At 39.3% G+C, this 19,307-nt stretch overlaps 2 protein-coding genes across 29 annotated transcripts in view; one reads left to right on the top strand and one right to left on the bottom strand.

The window, feature by feature from the left end:
• The window catches only part of CD44 (CD44 molecule (IN blood group)), a 73,266-nt gene extending 66,943 nt beyond the window's left edge, over window positions 1-6,323 (top strand). For 20 of the 26 annotated variants that reach the window (XM_083462711.1, XM_083462709.1, XM_083462707.1 and 17 more), the window contains 4 exons: window positions 1,248-1,433; window positions 2,764-2,862; window positions 4,078-4,156; window positions 5,463-6,323. In XM_083462711.1, the coding sequence (XP_083318837.1) occupies window positions 1,248-1,433; window positions 2,764-2,862; window positions 4,078-4,156; window positions 5,463-5,670 (572 nt within the window). In that variant the 3' untranslated portion in view covers window positions 5,671-6,323. The remainder of the gene's footprint in view (window positions 1-1,247; window positions 1,434-2,763; window positions 2,863-4,077; window positions 4,157-5,462) is intronic. The other 6 variants (XM_083462696.1, XM_083462695.1, XM_083462702.1 and 3 more) reach the window with 2 other exon arrangements.
• Window positions 6,324-9,003: 2,680 nt separating this feature from the next.
• SLC1A2 (solute carrier family 1 member 2) overlaps window positions 9,004-19,307 on the bottom strand; it is a 98,736-nt gene continuing 88,432 nt past the window's right edge. For 2 of the 3 annotated variants that reach the window (XM_083464267.1, XM_083464266.1), the window contains one exon: window positions 9,004-18,749. In XM_083464267.1, the coding sequence (XP_083320393.1) occupies window positions 18,675-18,749 (75 nt within the window). In that variant the 3' untranslated portion in view covers window positions 9,004-18,674. Of the gene's footprint in view, window positions 18,750-18,877; window positions 18,928-19,307 lie in introns of all 3 variants that reach the window. The other variant, XM_083464268.1, reaches the window with a different exon arrangement.

Raw genomic sequence — 19,307 nt, 5'->3', positions numbered from 1 at the left:
ATGTGGAGATCACCTCATAAAATAATGTCATAAAATCATTTGTAAGCAGTTGCAGCCTAATGACATTTCCATATCTTTGAACTTCAGTTTTGAAATTTCCCTGTCAAAATTCCTTGCTTAATATTCTTTAATTGTGGCTAACGGAGCACATGTGATTGTCATAGCCATGGCCGTTTTGATAGCCACCAAGATTGTGAGAAGTACTTGTCTGTTTGCCAGGCACTGCAGGTTTACACAACGTAAATTTGTTGGAGTATTGCATTTTGAGTTGTGATCAAATTGACTGTTTCCCAAACATATGTGTGTGTGTGTTTTGCGGGGGCGGGGGTGGGAGAGTATGATATGTACAGGGGAATAATTTTCTAAAACAATTTAGGTCATGATTTCTCTATTCCGTTCTGCAAATATTTGCATTTATTGTTTCAATTATGTCATTTTGCTATCATGTGAAGCTAATGATCCTTCACAAAATGTATCTATTATGCTGTCTGCTGTTACATCTCCTACTTGAGAGCCTAGTGATGTCTTTAAATACTGTCTTTATGTCAGTATTAATGCCAAGATGTAAGGTTTTGCAGGATCCTTGCTTAAACATGGCAGTGTGTTGAAGTTTTTGGTGTACTTTAGAGACTCGTTTCCTTCCTAGTTTCAGTGGCTAGTGTTTCTTTTTAGGTAGACAATTAGAGCATCTCTTAATATCTGTAATAAGAACTGATATATTGATTATTCATTTCACTTTGTTGTTCCTGGCATATTCTTGGGCTTTCCAAACTGCTGGTGTGCTTTACATTTCTTGAATATTTATCTCTGTAGAGATAAAAATCGGACTGAATTTGAGTCAGTGGGTTTGTTTAAGTTTTGAAAAAGGGAAGGAAATGACAACACCTTACTTCCCAAGCGTGGTGTGGGTTAATAGGCTTGTTAGCAGGAGCCATGCATGAATTTTATTATTAGACAATATTTCCATGTGTATGCACACTCTAATGTGGCATCTTTTGCCAAGTGGTCCTTGGATCCAATGTTACTTTGATCTGAGCTGCTTCTGGCTGTTGTTCACTTGAGTCACTGTCCATTACTAATGGAAGGTTTCAAGAGCAGATCAGAAACATTGCAAACTTCCCTATTTTGTTCTTTTTAAACTTTCAGTATAGTAGGAATTTTGTAAAACAAAAAAACCACCGGTTTTAATTCTGCAAATTTCAAGGTTAATTGATAGTTAATAGTTAATTCAACCATCATTACAACAGCAGTAGTCTCAAAGGATGGAACCAAAACTGAAGAATCAACACAAGATCCACAGTTACATGAATTGCGTCCTGAATGGAGCACTGAAGATGAGCCTCTTGTAAATGGCACTCAAGATTATGTATTACCTGGAGTTTTTCCTGAAATTGACAGTGGTTCTGACAGACATCCATCATCGCCTTCTGCCAGTAAGAGTTATAAATTCCAGGAACTTCAGCTAACCTTTACTTTTCCATACATCAAAATCCTGGGGAAATATGGTGTGGAAACAAATAGCTTTTAGATGGAAATCTTACTGTGATTACATTCTGTTTATTTCATGGCTTCTTGCAAAGATGCATGATCAAACTCTGATTTTAATGAATGCGTTTGCACTAGTCGAAGGAAGGTGTGTGATCGTTTCTCAACAATCTTTCTGTCACTCCAGTTTTGGAGATTAGTTGATTTTTCTCCCTTTTCTCACTTACGGGAACTATTTTCAAATTAGTAACAGATTAATACATACTGTATTTCTATAAGTGTCACTACAAACAATTACACATACTGTAGCAATATTAGCTAATGTCTGCGGCATTTGCATGCATTTGATAAGTGTATGTGGTGTTATGGAAAGGCAGTTTCACCCTGATTGCTACAGGGATACACTTCACAGAAGAACTCAAAATACAGGGCTAAAGAATAAAATACAGTGGTGCCCCGCAAGACGAAATTAATTCGTTACGCAATTTTTGTCGTCTAGCGAATTTTTCGTCTTGCGAAGCACGAAATCCCATAGGAATGCATTGAAAATCAATTAATGTGTTCCTATGGTCAAAAAAAGTCCAAACAAAGCCAAATTTGGTACAACAACAGTTTATTAACTGCTCTTTAAAGTCACACATACTGTAAAGAGCAGTTCAAAAATTGAAGGGAAAATAAATTAACTTTATAAACAAAACATGTCTTTGTTTTTAGACAAAGAAAACAAAGTCGCGAGACGTTTTCGTCTTGCGAAGCAAGCCCATAGGGAAATTCGTCTTGCGAGGCAAATCGAAAACGGAAAAACCTTTCGTCTAGCGAGTTTTTTGTCTTGCGAGGCATTCGTCTTGCGAGGTACCACTGTAAATATACCACTACCTGGAAATTTAAAAGAAGAAAGCATTTTATCATGGTTTGGAAAACTGATTTTAATTTTCATAGAGAAATGGATCCCACTTTTCCCTTCCCTTAGCATAGCCTGCCAGTATTTTACAAAAGAAGGCTTTTTGAAATGGTTGGCAAACAAGGTGTGATGGGGAGAAACCCAAATGAAAGCTCTGAGGAAACTATGGTTTATATGGAGCTTAAGCACTGCTGTATCCTTGTACTTTACCATTCCCGTGTCAAGGAATAGGGCCTTGTTATGAAACTCAACGCACCTGTGTTTCCTTTGACAATATCATGTATTTTTTTTGTCTGTGAAAACTCAAGGGCTCCAGATTTATATAACACAGCTCTAATGTTTTGTGAGTAATGCATGTTTGTTTGTTTTTTATCTAGGTGATAACCCAAATGACCCGAAGGGGTCCGGAAGAGGGACACACATTGACCAGACAGGGGAATCGCCAAAAAGCGAGCCACGAATGGCTATCATACCAGGTTGGTGTCTTTACTTTTACCATTTATGTTTATTATAAAGTCCTATTGGTTTGTGATTGCTCCTCTCACTGCCACCACTGGAAGTGGTGAGCCTCTAGGTCAGTGGTTCCCAATCTTTTTATGGCCATGCCCCACCTCAGCATCTCCAAAATCCTGATTCCCCACCCCACCCCGGTGACATATAATTCTTATTATTTAAGAAGTGAACTCCTATTCACGTGGAGGAAGCTTAAAAGGCCATTCACTGTTAATAACTCGTTCTCAAATTGCCCCCGTGTGGGGCGTGTGCCCCACTTTGGGAACCACAGCTCTAGATGCTTTGCATGTAGAACTTCTTAGGTTAAATCACTGAGAAATGAAGTTAAAGGTTCAGTCTAGGCAAGACCGTCACCTTACATTTCAGGACCTTCTGCCAGGCAGACAAGGAAAACACTTGGTTACATAGGCCACCAGATTCATTATAAAGTGGCTTCATTTTTGTCATGTATTTGCAAGGTCAGTGTAGCAGGAAACAGGAGGGAAAGTCTCAGGAACTTAGTTATCAGTTCTTGGGGAGCCCGGGGGCAAGTCGCTCTCACTGGTCTTTCTTAGTGTCATTGTTGCTAGTTGCCACTGCCAGACAGAGCCTGTGAGGAAGCAGGAGGCAGCAGCTACTACTGTTTCTTTTCAGCACCATCGTTGTTTGCTAGCTCATCCTATCTGGGTCAGAGATGGGGAGTCCAGGGGCGGGGGCAGGCACCTGGCTGAACCCACCTTTAAAAATAATATTGCAGCACCATGCTAGTTCCTTGCAAGTATTTCCTTCATGCAGCCTTGTATGTGGATACACAGCCTTGTGGAGAAATCTTAGCATAACGAAGGAAGAACCTGGAAACAACCAGCAGCCATTTTCTTAGTCACAGCAGTGCTGTGTACCAGCTGTTATGATCAGGTTTCTGTATGCTTCCCACTTCTCACAAAAGAGTCTCCATACAGTTATTTTTGCCATTTATATGGGCATGCAGGGGAGGAAAGAATATTTGTGAGCCAGACCTGAGAGGAAACCTCACTCTGTTGCTTCATACATTGAAAGAAAACAATAAGCATGGGTCCTTTAAGGAAATAAAGTGGGGTTATTAATGATACTATGTCAACTACTGTGTCAACTCTCTATCCAGATGACCAGCCAGTAAAAGTTTCCATGTTTTTTCCCCTCGCTCGAACTTCCACCCACAGATTGGCTTATTGTAGTTGCTTCTCTCTTGGCACTGGCATTGATACTTGGTGTTTGCATTGCTGTGAACAGTCGAAGGAGGTAAGGAATGGCTTTTGTAAATTTCCACTGGTTAGTGCCAGAACTTTCTTTTAGTCTTGTTGCTGGGAAATTCCAAGATCCAAGATCTGACATCTTTAAATAATACAAAGGAGAAAGCAGCGCCTTCTTTCAAGAGATGTCCATTGAAAAGCACACGTCAAGGCACACAATAGTGCATTTATACAAAAGTGTGGCTGGTAAATATTTAAATAAGTAAGCAATGAAGGAACTGCTTTATGCTTCCGAATATCTTTTAACCTTGCAACTGTCATAGTTAGCTGGTAATCAGTAAGTTTATTTTTTTCTTGTTTTTATAGTGGGTGTGTGGATGGATAGATAGATGAGAGGGAGAGAGAGGTTGTCAACTATGTATTTTTAATGTGTTTTTTTTAATGTGTTTTTAATGTGCTCAGTCCTGCATGTGGGCATCCCATAGGCATCTAGGTGGCCACTGTGAGAGCAGGCAGGCACAGGAGGGATGGAGCTCTCCGTTCGTCCTATGCAACCAGCATAGAAACCAAGTAGGCTGCCAAAGCAAGGAAGCCCTGTCTTCTGGGCCCAGCATAGAAATGCAGTAGGTTAGAGGAGAGATGGAGCTCCTTGTCCTCCTCCTTCCAGCTCTCAGCACGATAGTAAAAATTGCAGACTTGTAACGTTTGTGGGCTTCTTTGCCACGCAGCAAAGCACCCACCTGCCTGTAACTGTAGATGATCCTATACTGTTAACCCATTTTGAGTCATGAGCGGACAGCTCTCCACTGACTGTGGACTGAGAATTACTACCTTGGCTGCAATCTGCATTCCAGTCCTATCAAAGTCACGTTACTTCATTGTTGTTGTTTTTATCTTATCTACCACACAGAAGGTACTTTTCAGAAGCATTTCCTGCTAGTTTGTAAGTTGATGCATGGATCTAAGTGTGGACATAAACGTTTACTAATTAATGATAGTCTCTGACCTTTCATAGCTGCTGTTTTCTTCCTTTGTCTTGAAAGAAGCAGACAAGCACAGACCAACCATGATCAAATGCAGATAACATTTCCTTTAAAATGGTTCAGTCTGGAAGCTATAAATCAAAATGGCATCCTAACTGAAAACATAGTTTTTCTTCAAATATCACGAGATTAAATACTACATGCATACTTGCAGGTTTCCCATAGGCATCTTGTTGGCCAAAGTGAGGGCAGGATGTTGGACTTTTCTTATGTTTTAAAGCTTTGATTAACCCAGATAGAATCGGTGAGTTTTACTTCACTTTTTAATGTGATTGTGTGCCTTGACATCCCATGTTTTTCCCTTTCCATTAGATGTGGGCAGAAGCAAAAACTTATTATCAACAATGGCAAAGGAGGCATAAATGAGAAAAACAAGGGTGGATTGAATGGAGAAGCCAGTAGATCTCGGGAAATGGTTCATTTGGTGCATGATGAGAAGCCAGAAAACCAAACAGATGAATTCCAGGCAATTGATGAAACGCAGAACCAACAAGAAGTGGCCTTGAAGAGTGGCGTGTAAGAGAGCTGCGCCAATCCAATTTCATCAGAGGTGAAGAAGCAAAAAAACAATGCACGGAACTGGGACTAGAACTCACAAATGCAATGAGCTACTGATGTCTTTGAAGCATAATTAAGCATACATTTTCTTCTTTCTCTATTTTTAATGGTCAGGTACAAGATAAAAATGTTGTGTTTCCTCTGCTCAAGATTGCTTAATTTTGCCCGGTTCAGATGGGCGACCACCAACATCACCCGTCTCCCAATTGTGGTCTACTGTTTGATAAGGCAGAATACCAACTTCAACTTATTTCCCCTAACTTGTGCAGCTTTCCCCTCATTATATTGTAATGGAGTCACCAGGATCTCTAGCCAGTGCCTTTAAGGCATTAAAGTACTGAGCATAACCTTGAGGCCTAGAATGTCAATATTAATTGCAATGGGAGACTTCAGAACAGAATTCTTATTTGTCACTTAGCCCTGAAGGATTTGTCATCTTTTTGAATCTCACTCCTTGATATTTGGAATTGTGTCCTGAATAATTGAATACAGAAAGACAACTTTATCCAAAAATTCCAGGAATGTCCAGTAACAATTTTTAATAGGGTGGAAAGGCGAGTAAGAATAAAATTGATTTTATAGCAAATAAATTTTTATTCTCTATAATCTAAATAATCTGTGATGTTGTTTTTGCATTTCAAAGTTGCATATCTATTGCATGGTTCATAGTTGGAATATTTGTTAAAAGTATTAATTCAGCTCCATTTGACTACACCACATTTAGATATAATGGATGTACAACAGTACATTTTCTATGGGATCCTTTGTATGTTTCCAATGAATTGGGGGTCTGAATCGAAACCCTATATGTCTGGGTGTTGTGTCTACTTCAAATAACTCTTTCCATTTTGGAGTTCCATGCATGGCTGCCAGCCTAATGTCAGAAACAGCACATGTAACTCCTAGTTAGATGGTTGGGTGGGGTGATGGCACTCATAAGTTGTATCACAGCTGCTTACTAGGAAGAAGGGGAGGCTGGTGCAGTGCAGACACACTAGCAGAGGCGCCAGATTGGCTCTGCTGGTACATTTGCACCACACTTAACTCTCCTTTCCTGAAAGCAGCAGCAATGTGGCTGATCAGAGGTCAGGTGAGTGCCATTGCTGCAACACAGTGTCTGCTACTGGTAGCTCCAAGAACCATTCAGAGGTCCAAGAACCACACATGTACAGCATTCCTTTGCATACACATTTCCCATCCTAGCAGGCCGTGTGTGGGCAATAAGTTGCTTTTGTGCATAGCAGCACTATGGTGGTGGTTGCACTCTGTTGAGAATATGTTCCTTCTTAGGAAACTAGCATGTACACAGTCCATTCGTCTCATATTACCTGAATCATATTTGCAACATGATGTTGGAGAGGGGTTTTAACCTTTCCTTCAGACACTTCATTTGATTGCACCGGGCACATAAAAATAACCACAGCAGTCTCCATATGCCACAGAGATGAATAGCAAATGATCGCTTCCTTTCCAGTAGAAAGCTATAAATGGCCTGTTGGTTACACATGACAAATGCTATGAGAAATACAACTCACCTGTAGGACTAAGAAGAAACTAACATAAAAATCTCTGAGAAAATCAAACACAAATACAGTGGTGCCTCGCAAGACGAAAAGAATCCGTTCTGTGATTCTCTTTGTCTAGCGGTTTTTTCGTCTTGCGAAGCAAGCCCATTGACGGATTAGCGGATTAGCGCTATTAGCGGCTTTTAGCGGCTTATCGGATCAGCTGATAAGCGGCTTAGCGGCTTAGAAAAAGGGGGGGAGGAAAAAAAAACCGCAGGAACTTGCAAGACATTTTCGTCCTGCGAAGCAAGCCCATAGGAGATTTGTTTTGCGAAGCACCTCCAAAACGGAAAACTCTTTCGTCTAGTGAGTTTTCCGTCTTGCGAGGCATTCGTCTTGCGGGGCACCACTGTATTATGAAGCTGAATAACAGTAAATAGTTGCAAATATATCACCACAGTTCCTTGTTCTTCTTATGTCCAATTTTCTTAAGAGACATATTTTTTAAAAAAACTAAAAACTCCTAATTACTTCCTAATTAACACCATGCACATTATCATACCAATGCAGAAATGTAGGCCTGTTTGTGGAAGGAGTGTTCCATGCATCAATGCTACAGCTCGGGGTAAGCATTGACATCTGTACCACATTGTTAATCTGGATCACACTACACTGTGTAGACGAACATCAGCCCTCCACCCTGCTCTGGCTGTTTAAACATGTTTGCACCTTGTCAGATAATAACACTACGAATTGTTTCTTATTTTATTCACCATTGCCACTGCAAAATCCTAGTTTTCTTTACAGTCAGAAATGCTATGGATTCCTAGCAGCATACCCTCTTTTTGAACCCACCTTTTAAAAGCCCCCAATCCTGTGGATTCTTTCCAAGTGGAGAGAACCATTTTTACTGTTTTAGTGTCATGTGGGAACAATTAGAATGTCATTCATTCACTCCCTTTCCAAGGCACAGTGGTGTCAGCAGACGTCTTTTAGATGTCCTTGAGTCACTGGCAGAGGATTTTCTTCTAGCCAGTATGTTCAAACAGCTGTGGCTTATTTATTTCATTGCTCTCCCCCCCCCCCCCCATTTGTATCAGGGACACTGGTGGTCTCCAAAAGTTATAAACACTTACTGATGCTTGGCAGTTTTCTTCTACAGAAACGATCTCCATTGTTTTCTAAGTTGAAGCCAGATGATATTTCCTTTAAACAAAAACACCCAATATCCCTGGTCCTGACATGAATAAAATAATAAAAGTAGTTTTCCAGCCCTTTATTGTTCACCAACTCCCTGACTGAAGCATCACTGCTTAGGAGTTTAAAAATTGGTTTTCTGTTTCTGTGTTGGACATAATTAGCTGCTTAAGAGACAAGTCTGCTACCCAAGTGCAATGTCCTTCAGCTGCCATTGGTTCACCTGCTTTGATGTAACAGTCTGCGGTGCATGGACAGCGTTGGCCTAGAAAGCACGTTGCACTGGGACAACTGGAAACCTTTGATTTTAGATTATTTATTCTCTGATCAACTTTGGTATATCGAAACCACAAAATTTAAGTAACAAGGCAAGCTTGGTTGTGTCAGACGTATGGTTTCAGACCTCTTTGCCAGAAAAGAACAGACTTCCTTAGCTGAGTCATACTCAAAAAAACTCCCCATGTATAAGTAATTTAAAATAGAGATTTACATATACTAAGTAGAAATAGTGTTGGGGAATAAAATACTTTGCACAAACACATAACATATTCTTTTCAGAGTTGATATGTAATAATTGACACTCGCTCTAACCGTTAAAATTATGAATCCACATTTATTGATGATATGTACATAAAAAGTACAACACTTAGTGAAATATTGTCTTCGCTGATTATTTCCAGTATATAAAGAATGTCCAGTTTTGTTTTATACATAAGTTACAGAAATCAGTTCACACAGTAAGAAAGTATTAAAAGCAAATAGTGTAGTTACTAAAGGAGGTATAGATAAAGATTAGGAGAATTAGAACTATAAACTACAAAAAAAAAAAAATACTCAGTAAATGAGGCATTCCCATTACAATATACAAGAAAGTAACCAGAGTTAATAGAAAGTTTTCGCATCTGCATTCATTAGTCTTTACACAAAATGTGGTACAGGAACTGTACAAGTACATCATTTCGATTCCCAGATGAACACTTCCAATCAATGTCAAAGACCAGGCTTATGGTTTCTTTTGGATGTATTCTAAATGGATCACATCACATTTCAAGGGAAGAACTGCAAATTGATGATATACACAATGGCCATGATCTCAAAGGCCCTGAGCGCAATAATTTCCCTAAACAGCACAGTCCTATACATATCTACTTAGAAGTAAGTTCCATTGAGTTTAATGTAACTTACCCCCACATGAATGTGTATAGGATTTCGCCCATAGTTGCATATGAAAAAGAACACATGCACAGATCTTGAGATTTTGTGGCTTTCCCCTTTTGTTGTCTCACACACTTGCGGTCATCAGGCTCAGAGTGATTTGCCACTTCAGCAATTGCTAAAGGCAATTCACAATAGGTAAGCCGGAATCGAAAAAAGGAATAGTTATAGAGTACTTTTAAGGCAGATGACAACTAGCTTCCGTATGGGATATTTTATCCCATGGAATATGCCACAGTAAAGGTGCTACATTTATTGAGTGAAAGCAACAGTGAATCCTGCCATCCTTTCCACTAGTAGCTCTTTTTCAGAGAGCTTCTTTATTATCAGAGACATTCAAATTCTTAATATATAAAAAGTATGATTACTGGTGCATGGAAATTCTGAGATACAACTGCACATAAACACAACAGGTAAAGCACACCTCAAAAACACAGTTGTTTGTCTGTTTCCAAAACTGACATGAATGGGATTTGTTACAATTTTTCATATGCTTACTTTTGAAAAATGGAAGCAGTATTGACTCTGTGCTTCTGGCTAGCTGGTGTAACACAAATCTTAAGAATGATAATGATAGGCTTGCATCCAGCATTAGATAAACCCAGAGTAGATCCATTGAAATTAATGGATTTGGCCAATTTGGGTCCATTAATTTCAGTGTGTCTATTCTGAGTAAACTTAGCTGGAAACGGTCCAGTGTCTATAGTTAACAGGCATGTCTGTGCCTTGATTTAAAGCAAAATGACAGGCTCAGGTTATGCAGATTCTTCAGTGGATACTGTTGTCAGTGAACAAGTGAAAGCAAATGAACATCAGAGGAATCTTGAAATGTTGTTGGATGACAGCAGGAGTCCATGTTGCAAAGCAGAAACAGACATTGCAATTGCAAACGATAAGCATGGCATCCAAAGTAAAGAGTACAGCAAGGTTTGTTTTTACTTCTGACCAATGAGCTAACTGATGCAGCGACTTACTAATAATCATGTCTCTACATTTCCAACATATCAGGTATACAGACAAAAATATATTATTATAAACTCAGAATAATATGCCTACATTAATTCTTTAATGTAGCAGTGATATTGCATTCACAGTGCAGCAAAATGAGACGGCCAGTCACATTCACTAAGTGCCAGGGATTTACAAACATACACACACACACTTGCATGCTGCTGGTTAGATATATAAAAACAAAGACTAACATATGTACAATGAGTCGGCTGCAATAAAAGGTTCCAACAATTATTCAGACTTTGACATGCACCAACATGTTCATATTATCAACATATAAAACCAGTTATCTGCCTATGGAGATTATTCTGATAAATACCTGGGGATGGAAATACTGACAAGCAGCCAACCCAACCCAAATTCTTTTCGGAACATATTATAAAGTTTCTATTCCAGCATAACTGATGTTAAATTAAAAACCAAATGGCAACTATTAATACTGTATACACAATTTCACTGAAATTACACGAAGATAAGCTACATTATCTACACAAAGTGCGGAGAGGCACTGTTCTTCATGCGGAAAACAACGCACCAAGACTGGTATTCATAAGAGTGTCATGCTTTGACAGCTATCATTAGTACTTTTATCTTACCACTAGAACACATTTGGCTCTAATTACGAGAGTATTTGAAAACTCTGCTTTTAAAATAGAAGAGGATTACAAAATAAGTTTACATTGACAACATTCTAGATCTACTGTACAGTTTGCTCACCCAAACGCAAGGCATGTACAACAGGTTTCTCTAGTTAAATATACCTGTTTCATGGATCATTGATGGTTTCAGTACATATCCTCTGCTCTGTGTGCTGTGCAGTTGGTGTGCCAAGAGACAACATCTACATTGTATTTAAGCTGTTCCTCAGGTTTTAATAACTCTTATTTGCTCATTCAATGTGCTTGGGTAATAGCAAGGCCATAGGACTAGAGATACTTTATAATTAACTGCTAAGGAAATAAAAGAAAAACAGATCTCATTCATCCTGGTGAAAAATATACCGCTTGCTTTCTTATAAATGTCTTAAAAATCAGGAGGTATTTCTATATGTGCAAGTCGATTGACATGGTCCCATAAGAATGTTGTTTGGTCCTTTTGTACAAAGGCAAAGACATGAAACACAGTTCTGCAGTTCCTTACGTTGTCTGAACTTGTATAAATATCATTTTACGTGACAGACCCTGCAACCCTATGATCACTGAGGTGTTCCATGGCCATAAAACCGATTCAATTTCACACTATAAGGGCAAAGCTCTGCCCTCCAGAGGAAGATCCAACTTCGTTGATACTCTCCCTATGGAAACCTTTGTGTCCTAGCCTAAAATAAATTCTTGGCCAGGAAGAAGACAAGGAAAAACAAAAGATCCATTCCAACCTCACTTCTGACTACACCAACAAGAGCTCAGCAGGCCATTGAATGTGGCCATTTGCCTGTCTTCTGTTCCCTTCCCCCTGCATAAAACCCACATACCCGGGAATAACCCCCCTTGAATTCAACAGGACTCACTTCTGAGTACACATGGCTAGGTTTGGGCTGTTATTCATTAAATAACTATGACCCCTTATCGGCTTTGCTGCCGCCTCCTTTCTTGTACAGTATTTGTCGAGCAGCAAAACTTGTGATCTGGCTTTGAAGTGAACTGGCAAAGCCAGTTACTTTAGCCAGTCTAGAAAAGACTGTGGAGGAACTGCAGGCCTGGTCTCTGAAGGCTTCTGGCCAATCCAGCAAATAACGTCTGTGCACATAAATAAATACAGATGCTCATCTCCTTCCACGTTATGATTCTCACCCAAGCCACTTTGAACTAGCTGGATGCATCACTTGATGCCAATTACGGGACACCAGTCCTTATGCCTGATGGCCCATGACTACAGCTGGATCAGGGCCTTCTTCAGAAGCTGCAATCCTAAAGTACACAGACTTTGTAATCGATTCCATTGGAAACTTTGGGGACTACAGGAAAATGCAGTAAGGAGAAGGGTTGGGGGACAAAATATACTGGTGAATAAATGATTCTGGATCAGACTCTTTGTATATTGCAGGGTGGAGACCCTTCCTAATTCTCCTGGTAAAGACACCAGGTTAAGGCTGTGATTCTAAACACACTTACTAGGGAGTAAGCACTGTTTAACACAGTGGGTCTTTTGTCCGAGTAAACATGCATAGGATTACACTGTAAGTATCAAAAATAACAGATCAATCATTTGTTCATCTGATCAATCTTAAGATTATTATAACAACATAGTGTTCCATAATGAACTGCAGCATTTAAAGACGCCTTTATTTCCTATTTGTGCTTTGCTTAGAGGTTATAAATAAAGTTTACAGGGTTACGTTAATTTAATATAACACAGATAATTTTTATGAATTTATATATGTTATAAGAAAATTTTCTATTTCCCCTTTAATATGGATTCCCTGTAAATATTGTAGCTTTCTCTCTCTGTCTTATAAGGTTGTATAACAAAATATTGGTATGTCTGTAAACAGTATAAGAAAATATCAGTATGTCTGCAAATTACAGATACTAAATTTGTTAATTCAGTCTACACTGTAGTTTGTGGCTGCTGGACAAAAGGTATGAATAAATGCCTACATTAGAATTGAAGATGTATTTAGAAGTAGAAATACATATTTTCCTCATGCATTCCATAAATTACAGTTCACACTAGGAAGGACAGGAAAGAAAGGGATTTTTGTTGTTGCAATATTCAAAAGGAAGCTTGAAGAAGAAGCTTGGAAGAAGTTAAAAAATGGAATGTTGGAATCTACAGCACTGACTGAAAAATATCAACTGGTAATCAAGATTTGCAAATAAGCTTCCAAAGCTGTAGAAAATCAATGAAAAAATCCCTGTGAAGCATTATGTGCTATGTACAAAATACTGTTAATGTGAAAGACTCACAGTATTAAATTGTGTCATTGTCTTGAATAAATGTGCACAAACCCTGGTTTTAAAGACAATAGTTGAGGGATGTGTGTGCCACTGATTGAAAAGGAACTTAATTTCAAATAATCTTCTTGTTCCAGCAATAGATCAGATTTGAAGGAATAAATCAGATCCCTCCATTTAATAGAATGGGGATCCCTGAATATGTAGAGGTCCTATGTGCACATATTTGCTTTCTGCCTTTTAAGAAATACCGTAATAAACCCAACAAAGACTGGGTTGGATAATGAATTCTCTTTATCCGCTGGTTAAGGCTGTTCCAAGACAACTGAGAGAGTGTTGGGTGGCTTAGAGGCTGCTTTCAGTCAGCTGAAATGTAGGTAGGTTGACTTGTGTTATAACCAAACATCTAAGCAAGTGTGTGATGCCATTCGGTGCATAGTAGGCAAACTTGCAGCAACACAAAGCTTGGTCTGCCTAAGAACTTGGCTTAGTCACATAATCAGAATGAATGTAATACTGGTGACTAGATAACTACACATGCATTATGCCGAACTCAAGCCATTTTAACCCAAATAGTGACATAAAATGCTACCCCACTGAAGTTGTGTGGACAATAAATGGAAAACAATTACACTTAATTGTGACAAATGTTGACCAGTAACACTGGAGGACTGTCATCATTCTGTTTCATTGCTTCATACCTCCATTACATATGGAGGACCAGCTCCCTCTTCTTCCTTACCTATCCCATGTATCTCAATGAACCTCTGCCCAGCCCACTGATGTTCAGGCATCATAAAGTTCTCTCTCCATGTAGAGAAAAGAAGAGCATTAGAGATGGAGTAACATGGCTAGAGTGGCTGCTTGAAAAAATGTTAGTAGCTATGAGATAACAGGTATCACAATGATGAGCAAGAGAAAGATAGAAGGAGCTCCAGGCCCAGGGTCATGTCTGGGCAGGAAGAGAGGGGCTCTTTTGTTTGTTTTTTCATTTTGAGAAACTCTAGAGAAGTACAGCTGAGACATTTGGTAGAAGAAAAGATTAGAGGAGATACAAATGAGAGGGGAGGAGAGCCAAGGAGCTATGAGAAGAAAAGGAGAAACTCCAGCTTCTTATGTAGAGGAGGGTTAAAGTAAACAGGAATAGGGCACAAGAGTTTGGATCCTTCCCCACACTCAAGAGATTTACTTATACAAGTATGAATTACTGATTATGTCCTATGGAAATCCACTGAAGGCAGAACATCAATGGAATTGCCACCAGCAAAGACCAAACCTCAGCCTGCTGTCCTTGAAATCTAAGGAAGATACCCACCCAGGGGTGTATCTAGGGGTTGGTCAGGTTAAGTAGGAGCCCACCTGCAGGTCCACACACTCCCCAGGCTGCTTCTTCCCTGCTCAGGGAGACCAGGCGACATGTGCAGGATCCTCTTGCAAGGGTGCAAGATAAGAGGGGGATGTGTCTCCTTGCCAAAGGTGCAAGGGAGCCTAAGTGTACCCACCCATTAGTTATAGTCCAAGCAGACCCATGCAACTCAATGTACTCAATTTCAACAGGTCTGCTCTGAGTATGATGCATGCTGGATGTCACCTTATGCCATTAATTATTTTCTGAAGTCCTTAAATGGTACTAGCCAAAGAACAAAGCCAAGCCACCCAAGAGCAATACAAAATTACAACCTGGTCACCTTTTTCAAGCGAATGGGATGCTAGAGAAGGTCTAATGCAAAGTGCTCACCATCCTTCATTTCCCTTGACAACAATGTGAGGCAGATTATCAACATTTTGAAATCTTAGATCCCTTTGATAAAGAATCTACAAAGAGGTAAAAGCAAGGCCCTCTTAATTATGCAGACTAGCAAGTGAGACCTGAGCAAAGAAATCATTTTATCCAAAGTGCTGGTGCAAAATTAGTCAAGAGAAGCAAATGAAGTGAAAATTGTTTCTCACCTGCTACTTACTTAAGCATTCACCTGCCCAGGAATGACTGAAACTAAAAGGGAAAGGTTTTGAGCCTAAGCAGGGAAAGCACTAAAACACACACGTGCTCTTACTACGCACACTCTTGCTGGAAAGAGCTTGAAGTGTTGGTGAAATGTCAGGGTCTTCCGTATAACATCCTACAAATAATACTTTTAATTGTTTCCTGTCACTGATTCTGTATAGATGACTATCACAAGTCTGGGCAGAAGGGACAGTTGGAGATGGGAGATTAGGTTGCAGAGATGATTACAGTTGATTTTACATGCCCCTTGGTAGAAGCCGCATCCTAATAAGAGAGGAATGGAACTTAGTATCGAAAGATGGCAGGCCTCAGGCTAGTAGGAAAAAGCATAGTGTGCAAATTCATGTTGAAAATATAGAACATTTGCAAGTTGAAAGAAGTGTCTATTAAAAAAAGGAATGTGCGTTAGTGTTGTGACCACTTACAGGGTTCATTTTTATTTTATTTTTTTACTGGTTTAGCAACCTAGATTCATATTGACTAAGCAAACTATGAAATGGCAGCTAAGGATATTTAATTATAATCATAATTAAATAGAAATACTTGTGGACAGTCAATTGACCAGTTAGCACAACAGAATTATGTAATAGCATTTATCTAGAAGATAAAATATGCAGGCCTCCAATATAATAGTTGCTTCCCTCTCCCTGTTTTATATTGTTGGGAAAGGAGTATTGTAAGATTGAAATTCCCTGAGTTATAAAACATACAAAAATCCCTTCCCCCCCCCTCCAGTTTTGTAAAAGGTGTTCTTTCTGTTGATATCCGTTCAAAAAATCTTAACTCTGCACACATGTGGAATTTATCCCCGTTTCAATTTGAGAACATCTTCCTAGTTTATAAAATAAAATAAAAGCAATGGGGTATTTTTGTATTAGTGTTGCTCAAACCATTACCCTAGACAGGGGTCTGGAAATCACATTGCTGGCTCAGCACCTTGTTTGCTCATTCTAATTGTGCACTGAGCAGCCGCCAAGTATAAAGTGATGTGGGGAAGAATAGAAAGACCTATGTAAGCAATCCCCATGGTACCTCATTGATGTTAACATGAGCATGTGCACAAAAGATGGGGTAGGGCCTTCAGTTATACAAAATGTATGTATTCCATGAAAAGTATAATATCAGAATATAAAAATCCACTGGTAGATTCCTCCCCTACAAGAGCACACTGCCTTTATGCCAAGGAATCAGCAGAGCTCTTTCTCCTCTCTCCCTTCAGTGCGTCAAATTAGTTGGGAAATGAAAGATATGAGCACAGCTCTCCCACACAGCCTACCCCACCCCATCTCTGGCCGCTTAGTTAAATTACATGACATCCAGAATTCAAGGTGATCAAGAAGAGTGGGTGCGCAGGCTGGTTTAATGGGAGACAAAGCCAGTCCTCCTATGACTCAGCCTGCGAAGTTACGTTCATGTATGCAGAGAGAGCAAAAGGGAGAAACAGGATTCTGTTGAAACCTATGGGAAATTCTTCATGCCTGTTTGGTAAAGGATAATACCCTGTATGTCTGCAGGAAGGCAAACATGTTCAGAGTGGCTCAGTTAGTAGAGAATGAGACACTTTATCTCAATATTTTTGGCTCCAGCACCATGTTGGGCAAAAGATTCCTGCATTGCAGATGGTTGGACTAAATGACCCTCACTCACCCTTCCAACTCTGCAATTCTATGATCTATCAACAAGAGATTATATCCTTCCTGCTCCAACTTGCAGATATTTGCTGTGGCAGCGTGTCCTTTTATGATGGGTTGTCAAGGAATTATTGCAGTTTGGGCATCACAACAATTACTAAATATAATTCTGTTACAATTCTGAATGGATATTCTTTACCCAAACCCATTTGTACAAACAAGATATAACTGACAAGATTATTACCATATCTTACGTTTCAGTTCTCTGTTCACAAGGACCAAGCATATAAAACATTTTCGCCAGTGTATAAATAGCTTCCAGCTGTTAAACAATATTAAACCTGCTAAGTTTCTTTTTAGCAAAATGAATGCAAAAGGTGTGATTTATTTGCAGACATTTTATCCCTAAAGAATAGCACCTTATTCCATCCCAGGTCTCAGCAAAAGGGTGACAAGATATTACTTGCTGCAGATTTTCCTGCTGAAATACCAGTGATATGCATCTATATGGTACTTTGACGTCGCTGGATTGAGACAGCCACATATTACAGTCTATGTTTCTCCTTGTATGGATAATCAGAATTGTGCTAGTTGCTAGTATGAATGGCATACAATCTGGGATGGTTTATTAGCTCTGAAAACTACATATTCCACACCTAAATTTATATACTGGCAATACAGTCCATTGAACTCAATTGGGGGGAAAAATCATGGTCAAGCCATGTATACATGCTGCCCAGGGGTTAATTCATTTTTGGGGACCGTGCACACAGGCATTCACACCCACCCACCACTATAAACTGCAAATCATTTTTCCTATACCTTCAAGTATTGGGTGACGGAAATGACGGAAATGATATCCCCTGGGTGACTACATAGATCTGGCATGCATGGGGCTCTGGATGGTTAAAAGAACTGGGATATGACCATCAATGTGAGGATGGCATGAATAATAGGGAACTGAGAATATCATATGCCACGTATTAATAAAGCACATATAAAACATTTACAGTGATCATATATTACAGTCCACAGTGCTAACTGTATTTGATATGCACCAAGGTGCTGGTTGACATCTACAGCAGGAGAAGAGGCATTGCAAAATACTGCACCCTTTACATTATACTTAATGCTTATTAGCCCGAGTCTCACCAGCCATTGGGCCTTTCTGATCTTTCCTCTTCTGCAGCATCTACATTCTCTACGTCTTGAGTTGAACAGAGGAAGCCCAGCAAAAATACATCTCTTGAACTGACAGAGTGTCCTTCAGCCACATCCATTCAAGTGGTGACACAATTGAGAGAGATGGTTATGAATTATTTGGCAAAGATGCTAAAGGAGCAATGACTTTATGAGACTGTTTCTAAGTTTCCGTTAAGAGCATTAAATAAGCAAATAGTTTTTATACTAAATGAAGACAGTGAAAAATCTTCTTGAATCTTGATACCAGCTTTTGCCACAAGACAACTTCTGGGGCTTATTAGAGGTGGACCTGGTTTGTTCCTTCCTTATTTCTCATGTTTCCAAGGTTCTTCTTCAACAGCATTGAAGTCTGCAGATTTGCCGTTTGTTGCCAGGGTGACCTGTAAATAATTGTCATCAACACCTAACTTAAAGATCAAGGCACTTTTGCGAGAAATGTCAAGAATTAAACAGCAAAACTGAATATTTACAAGATTTACATTAAATCCATGTGTGAAAATATACATACGTGTTTTTATTTTGTACTGAATCAGTTCTGCCCTTTCAATGTTTCTCAATCTGCAGGAAGAACTCAAAATTACAATAGTGCTCTGTCCGCAAAGCAGAATGTTGAGAAATCAGGTCTATAGGTCCGATGTGCACAGAGTTACACATACCGGTATATGTGAATCATACACACATACATATTCACGTATGTTACAAAAAGCTAAGTAGCAAACGGCAGAATTGATCCTCCGCAAGGACCTGCTGGGAAACATCATTGTTCACTACTGTGTCCGATCGTGTAATGTTGAAGGTGCACTTACAACTGAGTCAAACCATACTTAACAAGGCTGCATTTTACATACAAAACCACAAACAGCCATATCAGAGTCTCAGTTAAAAGTTCACACTTCAATGTTAACTTGATAACAATTGTGGAAGACCAAGAATGGTAA

The sequence above is a fragment of the Podarcis liolepis genome (genome assembly GCF_965112155.1).
Source record: "Podarcis liolepis genome assembly, chromosome: 1".
NCBI lineage: Eukaryota > Metazoa > Chordata > Lepidosauria > Squamata > Lacertidae > Podarcis > Podarcis liolepis.
The sequence above is the reverse complement of the archived record's forward strand: the minus strand, read 5'-3'. Positions and strand labels throughout refer to the sequence as shown.